The sequence below is a fragment of the Fusarium musae genome, chromosome 6 (genome assembly GCF_019915245.1).
Source record: "Fusarium musae strain F31 chromosome 6, whole genome shotgun sequence".
In the NCBI taxonomy this organism is placed as follows: Eukaryota; Fungi; Ascomycota; class Sordariomycetes; order Hypocreales; family Nectriaceae; genus Fusarium; species Fusarium musae.
Window position 1 is genome coordinate 537,490 of NC_058392.1, and position 23,593 is coordinate 561,082.

The window sequence follows — 23,593 nt, forward strand, 5'->3', positions numbered from 1 at the left end:
TTCATGTTAGTGGAACAGTCGTGGCATATCCTCACCTAATGCTAGCTTGAATCCTTAAACCGACCTGGACGTGATCCGGTATTAATGTGAACATAGAGATGGTTTTGAATAATGGATGGGCCTGATCTCCTTCAGATATGACTGTCATCCCGTCAGAAGTGTGCTCAAATTCCAAAATCCAAGAGAATTTAGTATTTCAATCGATTAGTTGCCCATTCGTTTCATATACTCCAGCATCATTCTATTACAGCACATTCATCTTCCATCACAGCTTTGCAATCCCAAATCCATCCCTTGCCACAACTCCAAGCCTATCCCTCTTGATGTCCGCCACCTTATTTACCCCCGCCAAAGCCATCGTTCGACTGAACTCCCTCTCCAGGATGTGTAATACAGACTCGACACCGTTTTGCCCGGCATAGGCGAGCCCCCAGAGCACCGGTCGACCAATCGACACAAAGTCTGCCCCCAATGCCAGCGCCCTGAAGACATCTGCTCCAGTCCTGATCCCTCCATCTAGAATGACTGGTATACGGCCTTTGACGGCATCGACAATTTCAGGTAGTGCCTCGATTGTTGCGCAGGTATTGCTCAGCTGACGTCCGCCATGGTTTGAGACGATGATAGCGTCGGCTCCATGCTCGACTGCCAGCGCTGCGTCTTCCCCCGTCATGATGCCCTTGAGGATGATCTTCATCTTGGTCACCCCTCGGAGGAATGACATGGTTTTTACCCAGGTGAGGCTGGAGCTATGCATCCTAGAGCCAGCACTAGCAAGGAGGTCTGCCGCTTCCGTGGCGGTCCTGGCGTTCATGAGGAGGCGGTTGACGCTGGGAAGTTTCAAGTTGGAATTGGACGGGATTTCGGTGTTGGGGAGGCTCATGCCTGGGGGGAGGATGACGGCGGTTCGTCGCTCTGCTAGTCTATTACCTAGGACAGGAGTGTCGACAGTGAGGACCAAGGCTTCGTATGAAGCAGCTTCGCAAGGCGTTAGTCTAAAAATGTCCTGACTAAGACGGATTCTCGGCAGATTTGATTACCTTGGGCTCGTCTAATCAGATTGACGCTCTTCTTGACGTCTTCGTACAGGTACAATTGCATCCACGGTGGCGGTTCGTGACGCCTAGCATCTCTCATGACTTCTTGCCTGGCCGCCTGGACATCCTCGAGAGAAGTGGTCGATTGTGATGACAAGGTCACATTGACGCCCACAGACGCCGCAGCCCTGGCCACATCAAGCTCTCCCTCGCCACCAGCCAGCTTCTGCATGGCACTAGGAGCTATGCTGATGGGAAGTGGTGAAGACCAACCGAACAATTTGGTGGACGTATCGACGCGGGAGACATCGATGAGGACGCGTGGTCTGATGAACAATCTGTAAGGTGTTTGAAAAACCTTTGGTTAGCTGTATGTGACTTTGCATACAAACGGAACCTGTTTAGTGAGTTACCATACCGATTAAATGCATCAACATTGCGACGCAGCGCTTCCTCATCGTCCGAGCCAGAAGCATAGAACTCGTATATATGCTGCGGTAGCTTGGCTTTGGCTGCAAGCTCGACTTGGTGGAGTGTCAAAGGTGGTGATGAGGTCGTTGCCATGGCCTCAAACTGGCTCAGGGATATTACAGTACAATGACTTATGGGCGGGATGAACTCTTCAGAAAAGATATCATCAATTAATTTGTTACTCCAGTCCAAGGTTTTCGACCATCATAGAACATACAGAGAAGACACAGGAAACGCCTCGGCAATGTGTCCGATGTCGGCTTGTGAACCAGCAGCAAGGACTGGTCTATATCTCCCCATGTTGATAGGCTGGATTTTCCAATGGCAAGATCAATTGAGTCCAGATTCATTATCATCAACTCATTGAAAGCTGAATTCTTAATGCATGCAGATATGACACCCGCTGGATCTACCAAGGTGTCCCACAGTGGGGAGCCTGGCGCCATTCCTTCTTATGGATAGCGCTCTCGTACTGCTTGGGGCAAGTGTTGGCGCTTTTTAAGCACAATTCAGACTCGGTAGGTTATACATCTACAAGTCTACTCAGGACTCCCATAGGCAGGACCTGGCGATGGACTACATGTCACTCACACGTGCCTGATCCGCTAGCTTGGACATATACAAGCCAAGACCGTCGCCTAGGGATTCCTTATCGAGAATTGGCAGGGGTCCCTTGCATTGATCCACTAAGATATGGACTGTCGCTCGTCAAGCAGTGGATTCGACAGCGAGATAGCATGTCGTGCTCACCACCAGATACACATCCGATGCTCGGCTGGAAACGGACATTCTAGACGGCGCTGTTGATGAAGACGCTCGGTATCCAATATCAGGGCTCGACACGGCATCCTCAAGCAAACTCAACTCAAGCACAGCATACTGTTTGTTCCTTACTGTATGCTATACATCGGAGCCATGGGCAACGTCAAGACAGTCGACCTCGAGAACACCTCGGGTGCCTACTTCGCTGCTGGTACTCTCTCCTCAGCTTCGCCGACTCTCCAAGTCTCCGGCCAAGTCGGCAGTGCCAAAGACGGCACCGTCCCAGCCGACTACGAGTCCCAGATTCATCTTGCGCTCCTCAATCTGCGCAAGATCCTCATCGCAGCAGGCGCGCGTGTCGAGAACATCACCAAGCTTACCGTCTACGTCGTAAACTATGACGCAGCCAACAGGAAGCACACGCGGCACATCCAGAAGTTCCTGAGGGGCCACAGGCCGGCCATGACTCTGGTCCCGGTCGATAAGCTGGCGATGCCGCAGTGGCTATTTGAGATCGACGCGACTGTCGCCCTGCCGCCGGCTGAAGCCCCACCTCGCCCTCCTAACCTTGCAACAGCCTCGGAAAAGCACGACGTGGTCATTGTGGGAGCCGGTCTTGCGGGCTTGACGGCCGCTCTTGAGCTCATCCGCGCTGGCCTCGCGTGTGTCGTTCTGGAAGCTCGTGATCGCGTCGGAGGCAAGACCTGGAGCCAGGAGCTGCCCTCTGGCGCTGTGGTTGACCTCGGCGCTGCCTGGATCAATGATACGAACCAGAGCAGAATCATTGCCTTGGCCAAGAGATATGGCGCCGATCTGATTGAGCAGAACACCAACGGGAACTGCGTGCTTCAGAACGACAAGGGAGAGATCTCCTTATTTCCTTATGGCGAGATCCCCAAAGTATGTATTCTTCATCCTTTCACGAGTGGTGTACAATATAACAGCCTTGCTGACGAGGGTACTCAAGTTCGATGAGGAATCTCGAAGGAACATCGAGATCATCCGGGATATGGCCGAGAGGGACTGCCAGGCTCTGGATACATGGAACCCGAGAGATACGTCCCTCGATTCCATGACCTTTGAGGCCTACCTTCGATCCCGAGGAGCCAGCGAAGCGGCACTGGCTACGGGAACGGTTTGGACGCGTGCGATGTTGGGCCAGGACCCAAAGGACATCTCGGCTCTGTACTTTCTCAACTACTGCAAGTCTGGAGGTGGCCTGATGCAGATGCGGTCTGACCGCAAGCATGGCGGGCAGTACCTGCGTGTAAGACAGGGAACACAGCTGTTCGCCAATGGCCTTGCTTCAAGTCTCCCAGCTGATACAGTGCGTCTCTCAACGCCGGTCAAGTCCATCGTCCAGAACGGCGAGGCTGGCTCCGTTCTCGTGCAGACCTCGTCAGGCAGAGTCATCTCAGCTCGCAAGGTCATCACTACTGTGCCGGGGCCTGCCCTCAGATCCATCTCCTTCTACCCCGGGCTGCCCCACGTCAAGCAGCTGTGGGCCGAGTCATTGTCCTACGGATACTACACAAAGGCAATAATGGAGTTCAAGTCGCCGTTCTGGGTTGAAGCCGGAATATGCGGCCTCGTCAACTCCTTCACCGGCCCTGCGGCAGTTGTTCGCGATACTTCGGCTCCGCAGAGCAAAAAGCATGTCCTCACCTGCTTCATGGCAGCAGACCACGGCCGCGCATGGGGAGCCCTTCCGAGTCAAGCTGAGAAAGAGGCTGCGCTGCTCAAACAGCTCAAGAGCCTCTACGGTGCCAACAACATCGAGGACTTGTTCATCTCACTGACGTACTACGAATGGAGCGGAGATGAGTGGTCTGGCTTCGGATGCCCTTGCACGGCTCTGCCACCTGGTCTTCTTGACACAGTGGGCGGAGATAGCCTCAGGCAGCCGGCTGGGGACCTACATTTTGCTGGCACAGAGACAGCTGGCGAGTGGAAGGGGTACATGGAGGGCGCGGTGCGTAGTGGTGAGCGGGTGGTCGGTGAGGTCGTGAAAGACCTGAAGGCAGGTATTGTCTGCCGCCTATAGAAACATGTCATCGACGATCTGATACTCTCCATCATATGTGAGATCCGATCCGTCGATGAAGCCAAAAGCATCGTTCTCCAACCTGATCTTGTCGACGCCGTGGTTAACAAGTTCCCATCGACTCCGGCTTCAGCCTTGCATGTGTCGAGATTGTGACAAGAGGAACCTGATGGAGATTCAGAGCATTGTGGGGGACCCTTTGTGTTAGGGGGAGAGGCTGGGTATTGCGATGCCGACGTTGAGAGTTCTGTTAGGGATCATGAAGTGGTTGCAGTTGAAGGTCTCGGAGGAGAAGCGAGCGTGGGCGACCAAGTTCGATGAAGACAACCCTTAAAGATAGATAATATCATAATACAATGGACGCAAACTTCATGTATCTAGCTTCATCTGAGCCCTGCGCATTCCCTGATGTCGAGGTGTTGCCAGTGCTAAAGTCGAGATGTATATCTTGGCTGTTGTCACGGATCCGGGAAGTTATAGGCTGACGTGTAAGGCCGGATGTGTGTTTGTTTTAAGTTATTTGCCTATCTAACCCTCGATCATGCACAGAATTCTTCTCCCTTGCTCAACTCGCCCTTTGACTTCCAAATCTCATACTCAAAGTCAGGCTGGAACTCCGTGTACAGTGTCTCCTATGGCATATCGTTAGGCTGAATAAACTCATCAAAAGTCACTTTCTCTTCAAGAACTGGCAGCAAACTTACAGGATCAGCGTTCACCTTGTGGGTAAACTCGGCCGCCTCATCGCTCACAGTCTTCTTCTCCAACCCGGCCGCCTCTACCATGAGCTGCACCTCGCAGGTCCTCTCCAACGCGGTGAACAGGTACGCAGCCTCATCGACCGTCCCGCCGGTCGTCAGCAGCCCGTGGTTCTGGAGGATCATGACCCTGCCCTTATCTCCCAATGCCTCGACGAGTTTTTTCCCTTCGTCCTCGCCGAGCACAACACCACCAAAGTCATCATATACTGCCTGAGTGCCGTGGAAAAGACAGGCATCCTGATTGATGATATCAACTGGTTTTCCAAATGCAGACCACGCCTTTCCGAAGCGAGAGTGCATGTGACAGGCGGCATGGATGTCAGGGCGGGCTTTATGGATGGCGCTGTGGATGATGAAGCCGGCGGAATTGACTGCGACTCTGTTTCCGCCGATGACCTGGCCTTCTTCGTTAATCCAAACCATGTCGCTGGCCTTGAGCATGCCAAAGTGCTTCCCAAGGCTAATTTTCTCGTATCAGCAAATCTGAACACCTTCACTAGAGACAACAACAGTTCGCGTGTTTTTGACTTACGGGTTGATCCAAAAGGTGTCCGGTTCGACAGGGTCTCGGACAGAGATGTGTCCAGCTGTGCCTTCCGTGAACCCCTTGCGGGCAAACACCCTGAACGCGCCGGCCATGTGTTCGAGCTGCCATTGGCGCTTCTTGTACAGGTCGGTGAACTTGGGAATGCCGGGAAACTCGTATCCGCCAGTGGCTAGGGAGGCCGGGATAGTACCCGATGTCGCTGCAGTCGTCGATTGCTGAGTCGAAAACAAGGAGACTGTAGCGTCGAGCTTTCGCTCTTCAGTCTGTGTTATGCTGGTAGACATGGTGTTGGCTATTTTGTGCGTATATCTGTATAGTAGAGCAGTGTGTGACCCGGGTTTAGGAAAGTAGGGTTGTGCAATATCTAAGTTCCCCGGCAGAAAGGGCAGTATTTTGATGGAGAAAACAAAGATCTGACCCCCAGAGATGGCGTATCAATATAGCTTCGGCAGCTTTTCAACCACCACAAAGTCCATCGCGGACTTTTACGGAGAGGTCGGGGGGGATAGTACGTATCATGCCCAGCATGGGTGCGGATGCCTGATGGTCCTCTATCACTCTCTCCTTCTAGTAATCACTGGCGGCGAAATGTTTTGTTCCCTACGGGCGGAGATCGAGAGACTCCGTATGTACCCCCCAAAACAAATGGGGCTGTTGTTTGCAGCAATCTTGGGTATGAGTTTCCCATTCTCGAGCACGATAAGGATGGGGGCAGAGGTCTGAGTCGCATTTCCAGGGATTTGATGATTATCTATGATCCCCACAATTAGAGAGAGAGAGAGAGGCAATGTAAGGCGAGGAGTGGATTTCCTATTTCAGCTCCGGGGGGGACCGGAGACCCACTTCAACATTTTGGCATCAGGGGCCGGGGGTATCTAACTAGATATCTCCACGTGCGTGTAGGCCGAATTTCATGGCGACGAGATCCTTTTACCAAGATGATAGTTGTATCTGTATCTCGTCATTTCTTCTTGAGTCGGTCTCGGAAATTCGAAAGCTCTGGGAATCTCATCACAACACAGTCCTGTCAATATGGCCGACGCAGTACCCCAGCTGAGGGATCCTTCTCTCTTCATTCAGAAGAACTTCATCAACAATGAGTGGGTAGACTCCATCTCAGGCAAGACTTTCAATGTTTATGGTAAGCAAGTATCTCCATCTCAACTGTGTTCCTTGTCCCAGGTTGAGAAGCTGCTTTCCCACCGACTCACTGACATCTATCCCCAGACCCCGCGACGGGGTCGACCATCGGCTCATGTCCTGAGTCAACCCCTGAAGATGCGGAGAGTGCCATTCAAGCCGCTTCAGCCGCTCTTCCTGTCTGGAAGTCAGCTACAGGACGGGACCGCTCAAGGATTCTGCGACAGTGGTACGAGTTGGTTCTGGGTAACAAGGACGACCTAGCGACGCTTATTACGTTGGAGAACGGCAAGTCCAAGGCCGATGCAGCTGGTGAGGTTCTCTTTGCGGCGAGCTTCATCGAGTGGTTTGCCGAGGAGGCGCCACGGATTTATGGCGATATCATCTCCCACAGCCAGTCGAGCTTCAGGATCTCTACCTTGAGAGAGCCCATTGGCGTATGCGGCCTCATCACACCGTAGGTTACCTTTGGTCCTTTATCTCGACATGGCGTTTCCAACGGCAACACATCCTATCTCCAATCACGTTACTGACGCCATCGTCTAGATGGAACTTCCCAGCCGCAATGATTGCTCGGAAACTCGCTCCAGCCCTCGCCGCTGGCTGCACCTCGATTCTAAAACCCGCCTTCGAAACACCCTTCACGGCCAATGCGCTCCTCTCTCTCCTCTCCCGCACGTCACTCCCACCCGGCGTTGTCAACTCCATTACCGCACATGCTAACACCCCCTCGATCGGCCAAACCCTCTGCTCCTCCAATATTGTTCGCAAAATCTCCTTCACTGGCTCGACACGCGTAGGCAAGCTTCTTATGAGCCAATGCAGCGGGACCCTAAAGAAGATGAGTCTGGAGCTAGGTGGTAATGCGCCCTTTATAGTGTTTGATGATGCAGATCTGGACGTTGCTGTGAAAGCAGCTGTGACAAGTAAGTTCAAGTCTTCGGGTCAGACTTGCGTGTGCTCGAACCGCATCTTTGTACAGAAGGGGGTGTATGATGAGTTTTTGAGGAGGCTGAGGGAGGAAGTCGGCAAGTTCAAGGTTGGGTCTGGGTTTGATCCCAAGACAACGCATGGACCTCTCATCTCTGCGGCGGCTGTTCAAAGACTTGAAGGTCTCGTGAGCGAGGCGGTGCAGGGCGGTGCCAAGGTCGAGTGCGGCGGTTCAGCCCTTAAGGATCAAGGTAAGATACAAACATCACAGTCGCGCCCATATTACTGTTACACTCACCATCAGGTTCACTGACCATACCTGCCTCGCAATAGGCTCCAATTTCTTCGCCCCAACGATTCTCAGTAACGTGAACACCTCCATGCGCGTTGTAGACGAGGAGATCTTCGGCCCTGTAGCTCCAGTTTTCAGCTTCGATGAAGAAGAAGCCATCGTCCAGGTCGCCAACAAATGCGATGTCGGCCTTGCCTCTTACATCTTCACACAGGATCTGAACCGCGCGACGAGAATCACCGAACAGCTTCAATTCGGCATGGTCGCAGTCAATAGTGGCGTTGTATCTGACGCTGCTGCTCCGTAAGTTACCCTTTCCACTGATCGCCTTCTAGGCGTTGGAATTGAGCAGGAAGCTAATATCATGGTTCAGCTTTGGCGGAGTCAAACACTCGGGTCTTGGTCGCGAGGGAAGCAAGTACGGCATCGATGATTACCTACAGATCAAAACGGTGGTGCTGGGCAACGTCAATGTGCAACACCGCGCCCTCTTGTAGGGATAAATGAATAGAAAAAGAGTTATAGCTCCGGGATAATATTGAAGTGAAGTAATATTTGCCGTCCAATTACCAGCATGAAAACTCGCCTTGACCCTAGTTCACTGCAGCAGCCTCTCCATAACACTAATTTGGCCCGATATGCACATCTCCCTCTAAATCACCGCTCCTAATTACCACCAACAAAGTCTCGCACCATCTGATCCAAATCAACCGAATACAACCAGTCAATATCAAAAGGCTTAGTCTCAACATCATCCTGCTTCGGCATCCTCCTCTTATTGATCTCATTATTCAAGTCAATGATCTTATCAACACGGTCCTGCCTCCCCTTCTGCCACCGTCCAAGAGCATCACTGAGACCCTCACTGTTCTTGTCTTTCAACTGACCAAGAACTCCAGCGAATGTGTATACATCCTCAAAAGCTTGGTTCACACCCTGGCCGGCGGTGGGAGGGATAGCGTGTGCGGCATCGCCCAGGATAGCAATGCGGCCGTGCTTGGCGCTAGAAGCCCAGGTCTCAAGCTTAGGGAGGAGATAGAATGGCCAGAGGTTGACTCTATCAGGAGAGATTTCTGAGGTTGAGTTTGCGACGATAGCAGGGAAGTCCTCGTTGCCTTCGCGGAGAAAGTCAACGCACCACGTCTTATCAGAGTTCATGGCCTTCCAAGCATCACGGCCTGGATCTTCACCAGCAAAGATCTTTTGCTTTCCGATGAGAACCTCAGAACCATCAGCTAACTGTGGTGCAATGACGAAAGCACCGCGCTTGTCGTGCATGAAAGTAGCCGGAAGCTTGTACTCATTGTTCTCCAACTTGAGCTGCTCCGCGGGAACAGCAGCTGTAACGCCGATCATGTTTGTGAACTTTGGTTCCAAGTCTGGGTGAAGATACCTCCTGACACGAGAGTGAATGCCATCAGCTCCAACGAGAAGACTAGCTGTTATGGCACGCACAGCAGAGGGGCATATATAAGGGTTAAAAGAGGCTTGATTTCTCTTATATAATAAGGGAAGCTATACTATATATATATAAAAGGAGCGCTAATCCTTATTAAGTAAGCTAGACTAATTAAAGCTACCCTATCTTTTAATATACCCTTTAATTAAAGCTATAATATTTAAAAAGGGCTTTAAGTAATTATATTATATATAGTAAAATATAAAGTAAATATTAAAAGTACTATTATAATACTTAATAGTAAAAAATAATTATAAAAACCCTTTTAGCTTTTAAATTACTTTTAAAAAAATATAAATACTTCCTTTTTATTTTATAAAATAAGACCTTTTTTTTTTATCTTTTTATTAAAATAGTAAGTTATTTCTTAATATAGTTTTTAAATATCTTAACCCTTATTCTTTAATACCTTTTTTAGCCTATAACCCCTTTTTCTATACTCCTTTTTATTATATAATACCTTTTCTTATACTTTATATCTAACTTAATTAATATTAAATAAAAACTTATAATAGCTTTTAAGCCCTTTATAAAAGTAAGTTATTTATTATAGCTATAGTATTAGCTAGTAAAAAGAGTAAGCTTATTTAGCTTAAAAGTAAATACTTTACCTTACCTTTTCTTCCCTTACTATCTCTATCCCTTATTTTAGCTATACTTAAAAGGAAAAAGCTTATTTATTATTATACTAAATAATAAGTTTAAGTAAACTTATCTTTCCTTTTTACCCTTTAATATACTTTAATTTATATAAAATAATCTTTATAAAGCTAATTATTTAAGTTAAAAAAAAAATAATCTTCCCTCTTATAATTATAATAACTATTTAAAGATTATTAACTTTAATTTATTTCTTATTATAGTCTTTACTAATAACTATTATAAGTTCCTTTACTTTAGTTATATTTACTTTTATATTATTAATAAAAGTAAACTTAAATATTATAAAGTTAATCTAGATTATTATATAAAATACTATACCTTTTATAAAAGTAATAGTTATATTTATAATCTTATATATATATTTTATAATAATTAATTCTAGTAATTAGCTAACTTTAAAATAATCCTAATATAATTAAACCTTTTATATATATTTTAAAGAAAAATCTTTAAAATAATAAAAAAACTATAAATCTTATACTATATATCTTTATTACTTTTATATTTAACTAACTTTTATTATAAATAATCTCTAATACTTATATTATATTATACCTTACTTTAGATTCTTTATATAATAATAATACTATAGGATTTTTTTTTACTTATAATTAGGCTAGAAAGCCCCTTTATATAATTAGTAAAGTATTAGCTTAAGAGTTAAAGTAAGGTTTAGTTATAGCTAATACTAGTACCTGGCTTTAAGGTAAGTCTTTAGTTAATTAGAAAGAAGCTACTTATAAGCTTATTTATATACTTAGTGCTTTATTTTAAGCTTAAGTAATATAAGTTATAGCTATTATTTTTTAAATTCTACTTATTACTTTATTTAAGCTTTTAAGACCTAGTAAATAATAGTAATTTTTAGGTAATAAAGTATAGTAATATTATTAAGTAGTAATATAGTATATAATTTAAGTCTTATTATATAAGTAAAAGGAATTATATTTACTTATTTATTATTATATTTAATCCTTTATAACTTTAATTCTTATTATATTTAAAAAGGCTTTAAAGTACTTAAAGTATTACCTTAATAAGGCTTTTATAAGTCTATTTATAGGTATATCCCCTATAGAGAGATAGGTAATTTTAAATAATCCCTTTTAGTATTCTTATTTTAGCTAAAGGTTATAGATATTAATATAATATAGATAAGTATTTATTTATATACTTTTTAATATAACTAAATATATAATCTATTAATTATTATAATATATATTTTAAAGGGCTTTTAGATTAAAGTATATTTCCTTAAAAAGGTATTTAAAAGCTATTAATTCCTTAGCTATTTATATTAAAAAAAGCAGCTTTACTTTTATTATAAAAGTAGTAACTATAGCTTAGTAAAAGGCCTTTTAAATAATTAATTTTTTAAAAAGAGTAATTAAATAGCTTTATAAAGACTTTCTTATATTTTTATTATCTATAAAAGATATATTACTAGCTATTTATAGTACTTAAAGCTTATTACTACTTCTATATTAAAGCGTAAATTGCCTTATAAGATATAAGTAATATAATATTTAGTTAATAGCTTTATAATATTCTTTTAAAGGGTTTATAAAGTATTTTAATAAGAGGGAAGCTATAAAGGCTATATTAAGGTATATTATAATTACTATATAGAAAATTAATTTAATCTTTTTCTAATATAAGAGTATCTCTCTTTTAGTAGCTTAGCTTAGGTTTTAATAAAAAGGGGTAATTAGAATTAGTATTAAAAGTTAAAAGACTTTATTATATACTCTAAATTATATATAGATCTTCTTAATATAGGAATTATAGCTAAGGTAGATCTTTTATACTTAGCAGTTATAAACTATCCTTATATTAAAAAACTACTTTATATTACCTTTTTTATTAAGCTTAAATCTCTTTTTAAAGCTATTTACTATAAGTAAAGCTTATAATAAGGTATCTTTATAATATAAAATAAGAATATTATCTATAAAAAAAACTAGAAAAATATCTTATTTTATAAAGTAGTAAAAGTAAAGCTCCTTTTTACTAGCTTTAAGACCTAGTTTTTTAAGTATTACTATAAAAGTTTTAAATTATAATTAAGGTAAGTCTCTAAGGCTATATAGTATATAATTAAGCTCTATATATATTCTAGTAACCTTAAATCCTAAAGGAAGCTTATATATAACTAATATACTATACTTACTATATTTAGTATTAATAAAAGCATTTATTATATCTAATTATATAATTTCTAGATTAAATTAAGTAACTAGGGCTATAATTAAGTAAAAAAAGTATACTATAAGGGTAACTATATATATATTTTCTATTATAATTATAGGTTATAAGTTACCTTTTATATAAATATATATTTTATACTTTTTAAGGTAACTATTTTTATTAAATTTATAGGTATAAACTTACTTTAAAGGCAGTATTTTTAATTAAGCTATTAATTATTAGATCTGCCTTTATATATACTTTAAGTATAGCTTATTAACTTCTACCTACTCTATTAGTTAAAATTAATTACTTAATATATAATTTTACTACTCCTTATATATTACTAGTAAAGGCAGAAGGTTATCCTTATAAAGATTCCTTTTTAAGGTTTTTAGCTTTAATATAGTATAAATAGCTAATCTAAATACTTAGTATATATACTAATAAGTATATATTATACTTATAAAAAAGAAAAAGGCTATTTTAGTACTATTATTAGGCTTTTAGGTATCTTTATAGTAATTAATTATAAAGAAGCTATAAAATGCCTATTATAAGTATAAATAGGTAGTTAAACCTATAGTTACTATACTTTAATTATTTTATATTATAGATTATTATATTTAAGCTATTATTTTTAATTTTAAGTATATTATTATTTTAGTCTAAGGTATAAGAGCTTTTTATAAAAGTAGTAGTAATAGTATTATATTTTAATTACTTTAATTATTATATATTACTAGTTATAGTACTCTATTAAGCTCTATTACTAGGTTCTATATTTACTATCCTTAATTATTACTTTAATTATCTATTCTATTATTTTTAGACTATTAAAAAGGTAATATAAGTATATCCTTTTCTTTATAGCTAGTTATAATAATTATATTACCTATTAGTATTCTTAGTAATTATAGTAGTAACTTTAGGCTTTAGGGTACTTCTTATATACCTTTAAGGGCTTCTAGCTTAATCTATAGTTATATACTTAGTAACTTACTTACCTTAGCTATTATAAAGCTTTTAGATATTATATAAGTATTTATAATACTTTTATTATTTCTTTTAGCTTTAAGCCTACTTAGCTCTAATATTACTTTTAAGATCTAAAATCTATTAGTAATTTAAATTAATATATATTAATTTTAGTATTTATTAATACTTTTTATAAAAGTAGCTATACTTTCTTTAGTTACTTTTACTTTTAAGTTTAGACCCTTTAAATATATAACTTAGATAGGTCTATCTAGTAAGTTAACTTTATTATTATCTTCTTTTAAGTTAAAGATTTATACTTTAAATACCCTTTTTAGAAGCTTTTTTATATATTCTTTCTTTAATTAGTAAAAGATATATTTATTAAATCTAATATTTTAAGTAACTATTACCTTTTTAAGCTAAAGTATTTATATTTAATATATATTATATACTATATAGCTTACTAAATACTTAATATAACCTCTAAAGCTTATTTTAAATACCTTTTTATATATCCTAGCTTTCTTATTTTAATCTAATAAATAAGCTTAGTAACTATAGGCTTATATACTACTCTAATTAGGTCTAAAGTTTACTATATACTCTCTTATTTATAATAATACTTTATACCTAAACTAATTTTATAATACCTCTATAAGAATCTACTATCCTTTAGTTACTTTTAAGCTTATATTAAGTAAAAAAGTAGTAGTTTATATACTTTCTAGCTATAAGGAATAAAATAGCTATACTTTATTAAGTATTATATTTAATTTTTCTAATATTTCTTTCTTTACTTATTTTACCTTACTATTAAGTTCTTTTATATAAGGTAGTATAAGCTTTATATCTATATTTTTAAATTATACTTATTATAAGAAGTTAATATTACCTAATATATAAATTATAGTAGGCTTATTATTACTATATATTTTATAAATAACTAATCTAAACTAGCATTTTACCTAGCATTTAAACTAAAATAGTATATTAAAGATTACTAATTCTCTTTTACTTTCTAGTAAGATAGTATATAATTAGCTACTAAATTTATTTTTTATTATTAATAAGTAATTTAAGCTATTATACCTTATTTTATATTTTTAAAGGTCTTAATAAATCCTTTAAAAAGGTCTTAAAAAGCAATCTTTTAATAAGTAATAATTAATAACTTATATTATATATATTTAAGTATAGGTTTTATAGTTAATATATACTATTTTAATAATTTATATATTTCTTCCCCTATTTATAAGCTTTTTAAGTACTTCTTTTTTTAAGTACTTTAATCTTATATACTATAAAGCGCTACTACTATTATAAGCCTTCCTTTTATTTCTTAATAATCTCCTTATTTTAAAAGTAAAAAAATATATTATACTTACTTTATTATATTAAAGAACTACCTTATTACTAATTAAAATTATACTTTTAAATATTAAGTAATTAATAAATAAATAAGCTAAAATAGGCTTAAATTAAAATACTAAAATATTATACTTATATTATAGTTATAAAAAGATTATACTTTTTAAAGGGTTTTCTTATTTTAAAAAGCAGTTAAACTTTAAATATTATACTTTTAATAATTATAAAAAGGCTTTTAATATAATATTTATATAAAATCCTTTAATAATAATAATATTACTTAAAGTAAGTAATTAAGTTTTTACCCCTATTAAGCTATTTAAGATCTTTTAAATTACCTTAATCCCTTTTTTTAAAATTAGGAAGCTTATATCCTTTACTTTTATATAATTACTATTTATTAAGATAAAAGAACCTTTTTTAAGTAAAGTAACTATATTTACTAAGTAAGTAATACTATAAATATTTAATAAGATACTTTATATAAGTAAGTAAAAGGGTCCCTTATAAGTAATATAAAGCTATATATTATACTTAGCCTTAGCTAAAATATTAAGTAATAAAATAAAGTTTATTAAGTTACTAAGATAAGTAAATAAACCCTAGTTTCCTTAAGCTTATAAGCTTTTTTTATTACTATTTCTTATAACTTTTAATTTAAGCTATTTCTAAAAAGGCTTATTAAGCTTCTTATAGATTTACTTAAGCTTACTATTAGAAGGTTTTTTAATATAATAAAAAGCTATACTAGTAATTATATAAATAAAAAGGGTATATTCCTTAGCTTTTTATTAATAGTTATTTTACTTATAAAGGCAGTTATTATATTTCTTTAGCTTATTTATATAATTACTAAAGGTTATATAGACTAAATAGCTTTTATTAGATATATTTCTTTTAATAATTATATATAGCTTACTAGCTAGTTTTATAAAGGAGGTTTCTTTATTAGTTTTCTTTTTCTTAAGGAGTATATTTTACTTAGTTTCTGCCTATAAAAGGGCTATCTTTTTCTTAACTACTTTTAAAAAGTAATTAACTTTTAGGTTTCTTAAGATCTTAAGGATATAATAAGGTCTAGCTTATATATAAGCTTCTTACTATTATAGTAATTACTATTTAAGGCTTTATTAAGCTTTAAAAGTATTATTAAAGACCTTAAGATATTTTTAAGTAATCTCCTTAATTATAGTTATTATACTTAATACTAGATCCTTTTTTAGGCTTTAGAATAGCTAGTAAATTATATAGCCCTTTAAATAATCTTCTTTAACTTAAGTAAATATAAAAAATAGGATACTAAAGTTAATACTCTTTATAATATAAGCTAGGATTTATAAGTATTTATTAATATATTACTTATATTATCTTTAAATATACTATAATCCTAAAAGGGATACTTTATAAAAGATCTTTAGATTAGTTATAAAGGATTTAAAAAGCAGTTTTTCTTTAACTTTAGTAATAGCTACTTTAATTTTATACTTTATAAGCTTCTTTTTAATAAAAGTATTAAAATCTTTAACTAAAAGTTCTTATAGCTTATTAAAAGCCTTATTAGTATACTTAGGGTTAATTTATAGCTATACTTTATATACTTTAGCCTATAATTTAATCTCCTAAATCTATAAAATCTAGTTATTTAGACTATAAAGGATTATACTAATAGAAATATATAAAGCGCTTTACTTATTAATAATTATATTTTATAAGCTTAATAATCCTTTTAAAGATATTAGTTTTATAAAATAAAATAAATAAATATATATTAAGTAATATAATAAAATTACTAAGTCTTATACCTACCTAGGCTTATAACTATAGTATATATAGTAAAGGGGTATATATAAGGGTTAAAAGAGCCTTAATTTCTCTTATATAATAGGGGAAGCTATACTATATATATATAAGAGGAGTGCTAATCTTTATTAGGTAAGCTAGACTGATCAGGGCTACCCTATCTTTTAACAGCTGTCTCTTCACTCCTGTCTGTAAAGCGCCACGTGACGCTATCTTCCGTCTCACTAACAATACTCTCAAACTTTCTCCCATACTCAACCTTAATACCCGCTTCTTTAACAAGATCAAGAAGGACATTAATGAGCTCAAATCGATAAACACGAATACCAGAGTATCCGTATTGGTCTTGATTTCCAAACTCAAAAACGTCAACGAGCTTATCGTCTTGGGAGTAAAAGTACAAGTCTTGGAATTTGTAAGACTTGGGGAGCATGCGCTCAAAAACGCCGAGCTTGTCTAGGGCCCGGAGGGAGTTGGGGGATAGCATGATTGCGCCGCCGATGTCGAGGGGGGCGCTTTGTTGTTCGTAGGCGGTGGATTGGATGCCTTGTTGGTGGAGGGCGAGAGCTAGGGCGAGGCCTGAGAGGCCTGCTCCGATGATGGCGACCTGAGGGGATGACATGTTGATATTGGATAAGGGAAAGAGTTAGACTTGGAGTTGAAGGTGTATATAGTGTAGTTCTTCAATGTTCTAGGAGTGTGTACAAGTGAGATGTGAAGGTTGGTATGAGTGATGAGTTTTTGATGTATCACCACCTTGTCCATGACCTCCTATATATACACAACCCCTCAACCACCCTTCGCCCCAATCCTTCCACCATCATCTAATCAAACCATCCGCATGTTGCGGTAATTTTCTGGCGGCGTCGGTCTTTTGCCAAAAATCCCTTCATTTCTCATACAATCATGCCGCTCACATCCGTCTCAACCAATCATGCTACCCAACACCCCTCTTCTATCGGCCGAGTCGATCCATCCGGCCGATATCCCTTCCTTCTCGGCCGGCGAACAGTCAGTACTGCCTCTGCCCCAGGCTAGCACGCTCTCTGAATCATATTCTATAGGCTAGATTGCTTATTTATACGCCCGCTGTAATGCTCGGACCCATTAGTGCTGATTTCTAAGCTGCGGCGCAGTTTTCGCATAGCCGTATCAACCACCCGGCCGAGATATCGGGACCGAAAGCCTCGGCCGGGAGGAATGAGAGGGGGATTCATTATAAAGACTGAGGAGGCGACCCGCTGTAGATTTTACTCATCAGTCACTCACATACACAATCAACTCCTTCAGCAACATCTCCAAGAATATTGAATACATTCAAGTTCAACACTTTAGTCTCTTACCTTCCATCACCTTCATCCTCGCTTGGCATCTGTGATCTACACAGATCTACCCCCACTCAACACCAACTACCGCTTCTCCACCAAAACCCTCTTCAAAATGCACTTCCTCTTCATTGGCGGAACAGGCCGCAACGGCTCTTTAGCCGTTCAAGAGGCTCTATCCCGCGGCCACACAGTCACTGCTCTCGTCCGCAACACAAACTCCGCGAAACTCCCCTCCCACTCCAACCTCACCCTCGTTCAGGGAATACCAACTTCAGAGTCCGACATCGTCAAGGCTCTCACAACACCTCAACCTCCACAAGTAGTTATCTCAGCTCTTGCACAAGTCAGAGTCACAGAGTCACCTTTTGCAGCGCTTCATCCTGATACTACACCTGATTTCATGGCCGTGAGCATGCGTGCTCTCCTCGCTGCTATTTCTCAAGCAAATATCTCGCCTAAAATCGTGGTGAACTCAGCTCAAGGCGCTGGATCATCGTGGCGCTCTATGAATCTCCCTGGAAAGATGATCTTTAGCCACGGAAGCATGGGGATTGGGCTGAAGGATCATAACGAGGTTGACCGTCTGGTGCGCGAGAGTGGGCTGACTTTTGTTCTTTCTCGCCCTGTTATGCTTGGTGAGGGTGAAGCTCAGCCTGTCAAGGTTTGGCCTGATGACGGAAAGGGCTGTGCTTGGATGCCCAAGATTACCAGGGGGAGTGTTGGGAAGTGGCTTGTTGATGCAGCTGAAAGCAGCGAGTGGGACGGACAATCTCCTGTTCTTAGCAACTAGGATGTTTCGAGGTCGAAACTGGAGGTGCATTTGTTCGTTAGACGCTGTTTTCATAGTAATACTTCATAATCATTTTTATATATTTTTCTCGCTTTAAACCTTAGACACTTTTATTTGAGCCCTGAAGCTCCCGTCACTTACAAAACATCGTAAAAGCATTCCCCAGGGAACAAGACAATATCAGATCTTAACACAGGATTTCTAGATCAGCTCAGTAAAAGCATCCTCAGCTCCGCAAACGATATTCTGAACCCAGAAAAAGGTATCCTAAACTCAGGTTCAGTTACCGAAGTCTCTTTATTATTTAGGATCAAGTTTCTAATCTTCTTTCCTCTCCTAGGCATTTAGTAGATAATTACTATTCCTTTGCCCTGACAAGCTGGCCTTTATAATAGCGACTTGGTCTGGTAAACCCAGCCGGCGTCTTTTCCACCAGACAAACCTCTTCATAGCCCTCACGTTCCTCTGCATCGATAAGCCTCATCCCCGCAAGCTCCTCATTCTTCAGCAACATAGGCCCTTCCCCTATCTTCGTCTTCACCCACTGTTCCCAGGTCTTGATCTTGAGCTTCTCGTCAGTCACCCATTCTGCACTACTGCCCCAAGATGCAGGCAGCCTTACGTCGGTGCTCGTCATCCTCCATGGCCGTCCGGAAGCCAACAGGTAAATCCACTTCTTCTCAGTCATGTACGCCTCGTCGTTTAGACGCATATAAACGAGCGATAACTTCCAAAACCGACCCTGCGATGCTCCCTCAACTTCATATTTAGTTGTGGGAAAAGCCCAAGTCGTAGTCCGACCTTTTTTTATATGACAGCGCAGTAATGTTGTAAAAATATTTCGCTTGTAGGAGCCCATCGGCGCCACAGATCCCAGAACAGTAATGTCTGCATCAGCGGTATCTGGCAGCTCAACTGCCCGCTGCAGCGCTGGGATGATCGACTTCCAGACAGACGCCTCATCTTGATGTCTCTCTGGACACGGCGTCTTGTGCTGCATGCCCACGCAATCAACGTGCAGACGCTGTATATTCGGCAGTGCGATGGGATGAAAGCAACTATCCGAGTCCCAGGTTCCAAACAATGCATCGCACAAACAGCTCATATCGATATGAACATGCTGCATTCGCGGCAGCAAAGGACGCAGATCCTCGCAAAGATGAGGTTTAGGTCCGTTGAGATCGTAATTAATGTTGTCCGATGTACCCAACGCAAGCTCTAGACTGTTACAACTTGGTGGTATTCTCCTCAAAAGGGACGAAATGATCGGCACCTGGATGAAACAGAACGGGTCTCGGTGATGACGTGCCAGAGAGAAGGACCTGAGATTGTTCATGTGCGGCATCACATCCACCGCTAGTTGAAGGAATGAATCGTGAGTGTCGTTGTGAAAACCACCTGGTGTTTCGGGCGGGCGATTTATGTAGAGAGTCAAAGAGCGTGTTAAAGAAACGGCCCATTGATCATGGCATGCTATGAAGAGATCCAGTCTAGGGCCGACGAAGAACACGAGGTCCTTGTAGAGCAAGCGAAGAGCAACATCGTGCCATTCTTTGTTGACGAGAAGACAAGAATGAACGGCAGATCTCTGATTGTCGCCAGGGCTAATATTTTCAAACACCTTGGTAAGAATTTCGGGAGGGAGTGTATTGGTCATTGGATGGAGAAAATTGGCGATGAAATTGTGGTGTTGAAGAGAAGGAGAATAATAGAATGAGCAATTGGAGGCATTTATCGTGCAGGATGTGCTGAGCGTCTAGGCATCCTCCATTTGTGTCTGTCCTATTGGCAGGGGCGTATAAAGCCCCAGTCAACGAACGTGGCTGAGTCAGGCCGACGGCTGAGCTTTGGTTCACTATCCAACATTAAGTTAAATAGATATATTATAAATATTATCTGATTATAATAGTTCTTAAACTATAGATATTTTATTAAGTAACTTATTTAGTTTAATAACAATTAGTAAGAAAATTAACTATCTTCAGGAAGTAAGAAAGTATAAGATATTAACAAAGGATCTTAAAATACACTTATAAAAAGAGTTCCTAAGCCTAGGCTAGGTTGCCTAAATGCTACGATCTCTTGGGATCAAGGTAATAGCTTTTCTTTTCTCTGCTGTCAGGTATTCTATCTTCAGATTGGTGGGTAGGGAATGGGCCGTTCGCCGAGGCTGGGGTAATCGGTAATAGTTCGTCTTGGGATTTCTGTGCGCCTTCAATGACCTGGCTGAGCGTGTTCTGGTTCGGAGGAACGGGAATCATGCTGGCGGACAAGATGTAAGGCTTTGAGATGACTTGGCTTATCGCTCGTCCTGGTCGTCTCATTAAAGCATCGTGCTCCCAGAGTGTAGACAATTTGAAATCGAATATTGAAAAGTAACTCGATCTATCAGGCCTGGTGGTGGCTTAAAAGGTTGCTTGGTATGGAATTCCCAAGATTCTCAAACGTTGACGGCTTACACGGGGGCCCTTGTCCCTTCAACCTTGCCTTGCGATGTTTCAAACAATCATAAGCCATCAGCTTTTGGTCAGAAACAGTCAAATTATTCGCTAAATAAATAATTTGTATTTAGGAATCAGACTTAAGAGCTCATCTTAGCACATAGAACTCACCTAGCCTTAGCGTTAGCATTCCCAAAAAAGTCCTATTTATTGTAGCGAATCCATTAGTCTTGCCATGCACGGTATGTCGCTCTAAACTGAAAGGAATAGCAATTATACAACGCCGTCATCCCAGTCATTCTGCCTCGCTTTTAATACTAGCCGCTGGGCATTAGGGGTATTATACTCGATCCTGCTGTCATGTCAGCTTTTATATCGCAAAGCGCGTATGTATAGGGTGTGAATACATGTTCTGTCCATTCAAATCAACGTCTCAACCAGCAAGACCAAAAGTCTGCGAAAGTAATGCGCGGAACTGCTCCTGCTGCCCCTCAACGTGCCGCAAAACGGCAAAATACACCTCTCGTGTCGTGAGTGCATAATCGGGTTCCACAGTCGATTCTTCCGTTGCCATACCGGATAATGCAAAGACCTTGTCCCTGAGATCTGTACATTGCCAGTCTCTGAAGATCTCGATCAGGGTCTGGAGACTCGGGACTGGGGTGTCGGGGTGTCTCCAGTGAGCCCGCTGCCATACCATGACGGCAGCGGAGCTCTGCATGACCATCAGGTGGTACTCATGGTGCGCGAACCAGTTAGACTCCTCAATTGTCTTGAGTTTGAGGTAGAGCTTCTCCATGTCATCCCACGTAAAGCTGAGTGAGCCACACCACACGGCGATATCGTTAGCATGAAGTAGTTCTTGAATAATCCACATGCGTCTCCAGTAACGGCGATCGAATAGGGCTTGAAGTGCTTTGCCTTCCTGTCTCGACCATAGGGGGCGGTATCCTGAGCCTCTTGGGCGGAGAGGCTTGGAAGCCTGTGCTGCCACGAACCGCATCGCGATGTTGCTATTTTCGTCTTCCTGTCCGAGCCACATAGACCTTAGTGGCGCTTGTGTAGATCTGCCGCATAAATCCGACTTGATGGTTACGCTCATGTATATTTGCCTGATCAATGCAGATCGCATCGATCCAGAACGATGTTGGTTTTGTGATGATCGAGCTTTGCAGATGCAGAAAGGACCAAAGATTTTCTCCAATTGCGAGGTCGCCTTGATCCAAGATCATGATTTTCTTCTCTGTCACTCCATCACCCCACGTATACGAAAGCGCGGTATACACAGGAAGCGATAATAGCTCTGCACAGATGAAAGAGCCCGTTATACTTGAGGTCGTTGTTCTAGGATCCAGTTGGAATAACCGGATCTGTCGATTCTCTAGGACAAACTTACGATAGGTCGATGAAGGTATTCCTCTCGGCAAGCTCGGACGTTGAATTGGGGGCTGTCTTCTGGTGTTCTCGAAAGGCTTTATGGTAGTTTTCGCCACTTTAGATTTCCATCGACCTTCAGGCTGAGGATATCCCATGGCTCCAAGCACCGTATCCGCGAGTTTTCTCCAAAATCTCTCCGCGGCCTTGGCTCTCTTTTCGAACCTAGCATCAACTTTACTCAACTCTTCACTTCTTATCCTGTGGTCTCCATCGTGGCCTTGGTGTCGGCTACAGTCTTCCGTGGCGCATGGCTTCCAGATTTCATGTGAAGATAAATGACCGTTTGATAACACGCAATCCTTCTTTACACAGGGATTCCAGAGGTGTCTCACTGGAGATTCACTTGATTGTCCAAACCAAGGGACTTCCCACATCAGGGGGGGTATTTCTGCAGCTCGCCGGACATCTCTTACCCAGGTGACAATGCCACCGCTGTCGGTACCGCTGCCGCTGGAGTTGTTACCGAAGGTGATGATGGAACTGATGTATTTGATGTGATTGTCCGTGTATTGATCACCGGGGCGAGAATTGATGAGATTGAAAGGGAACCCTACATCCGGCATCCACGGTGGCATGTGGGACAGTTCCCAAATGGCTTCAACAAGTCGCGTATCGTAGTCTGCAGCAGCCCTTCTGACGGCGCGATGCTGTACAACGAAGCGCACTTCTAGCAAGAAGTCCTTTGCTAAGACTTCCACCCGCTTTCCCCTGCCCAGCCGCTTCAAGACCGACCGATAGTCTTCGAGTCTGAATATACCCTCCCACGAAGCGACGGCACTGAATATTTCCTCCAAATGCCCTGCATTGATCTTACACCTTCCTGCGGCCCCTTCTATCGCCTGGTAATGTATTTCCTCTGCATAGACCGGAATGCCCTTTTGGGTAGCTCGCAGAACGCCCTGAACAAGTAGGAGGCTTTCAGCCACTTTACGAAACGTCTCCGGGACATTTTCATCGTCCCTGAACACCTCGTAAATACTCAAGATGCCTTCTACACTCCTTATGATTGTAGAGAACAGATTAAAAATCTCGAAGTGCGGCATCTTTCAGGAGTTAAGATCAGAGATTCAAGAGCTGCAAGTTGCCGTCTGGGGTCCTGGCAGGCTGGTATGGAGGTATCTGTTGTTTATTTGACAAGAAAGCTGAGCAAGCGGG

General features: G+C 40.9%; 8 protein-coding genes across 8 annotated transcripts; 3 read left to right on the forward strand and 5 right to left on the reverse strand.

Moving 5' to 3' along the window:
* Positions 1-265: 265 nt before the first annotated feature.
* On the reverse strand, positions 266-1,601 carry J7337_008036 (uncharacterized protein; the record flags this gene model as incomplete). Its single annotated transcript, XM_044825662.1, has 3 exons — positions 266-978; positions 1,041-1,375; positions 1,456-1,601. The coding sequence occupies 3 exons, from the start codon at positions 1,599-1,601 to the stop codon at positions 266-268; spliced, it is 1,194 nt and encodes a 397-aa protein (XP_044678579.1).
* An 822-nt stretch (positions 1,602-2,423) lies between these two features.
* J7337_008037 (uncharacterized protein) lies at positions 2,424-4,314 on the forward strand (the record flags this gene model as incomplete). Its single annotated transcript, XM_044825663.1, has 2 exons — positions 2,424-3,170; positions 3,238-4,314. 2 exons carry the CDS (start codon positions 2,424-2,426, stop codon positions 4,312-4,314), a joined length of 1,824 nt encoding a protein of 607 aa, XP_044678580.1.
* A 539-nt stretch (positions 4,315-4,853) lies between these two features.
* J7337_008038 (uncharacterized protein) lies at positions 4,854-5,906 on the reverse strand (the record flags this gene model as incomplete). Its single annotated transcript, XM_044825664.1, has 3 exons — positions 4,854-4,946; positions 5,019-5,535; positions 5,608-5,906. The coding sequence occupies 3 exons, from the start codon at positions 5,904-5,906 to the stop codon at positions 4,854-4,856; spliced, it is 909 nt and encodes a 302-aa protein (XP_044678581.1).
* Positions 5,907-6,654: 748 nt separating this feature from the next.
* On the forward strand, positions 6,655-8,481 carry J7337_008039 (uncharacterized protein; the record flags this gene model as incomplete). Its single annotated transcript, XM_044825665.1, has 5 exons — positions 6,655-6,763; positions 6,850-7,219; positions 7,309-7,943; positions 8,026-8,287; positions 8,358-8,481. 5 exons carry the CDS (start codon positions 6,655-6,657, stop codon positions 8,479-8,481), a joined length of 1,500 nt encoding a protein of 499 aa, XP_044678582.1.
* Positions 8,482-8,650: 169 nt separating this feature from the next.
* Positions 8,651-9,340, reverse strand: J7337_008040 (uncharacterized protein; the record flags this gene model as incomplete). Its single annotated transcript, XM_044825666.1, has 1 exon — positions 8,651-9,340. One exon carries the CDS (start codon positions 9,338-9,340, stop codon positions 8,651-8,653), a length of 690 nt encoding a protein of 229 aa, XP_044678583.1.
* A 7,259-nt stretch (positions 9,341-16,599) lies between these two features.
* On the reverse strand, positions 16,600-17,064 carry J7337_008041 (uncharacterized protein; the record flags this gene model as incomplete). Its single annotated transcript, XM_044825667.1, has 1 exon — positions 16,600-17,064. The coding sequence occupies one exon, from the start codon at positions 17,062-17,064 to the stop codon at positions 16,600-16,602; it is 465 nt and encodes a 154-aa protein (XP_044678584.1).
* An 818-nt stretch (positions 17,065-17,882) lies between these two features.
* Positions 17,883-18,560, forward strand: J7337_008042 (uncharacterized protein; the record flags this gene model as incomplete). The annotated part of the gene is made up of 1 exon (XM_044825668.1): positions 17,883-18,560. The coding sequence occupies one exon, from the start codon at positions 17,883-17,885 to the stop codon at positions 18,558-18,560; it is 678 nt and encodes a 225-aa protein (XP_044678585.1).
* A 2,874-nt stretch (positions 18,561-21,434) lies between these two features.
* J7337_008043 (uncharacterized protein) lies at positions 21,435-22,004 on the reverse strand (the record flags this gene model as incomplete). The annotated part of the gene is made up of 1 exon (XM_044825669.1): positions 21,435-22,004. The coding sequence occupies one exon, from the start codon at positions 22,002-22,004 to the stop codon at positions 21,435-21,437; it is 570 nt and encodes a 189-aa protein (XP_044678586.1).
* Between the last annotated feature and the right edge of the window lie 1,589 nt (positions 22,005-23,593).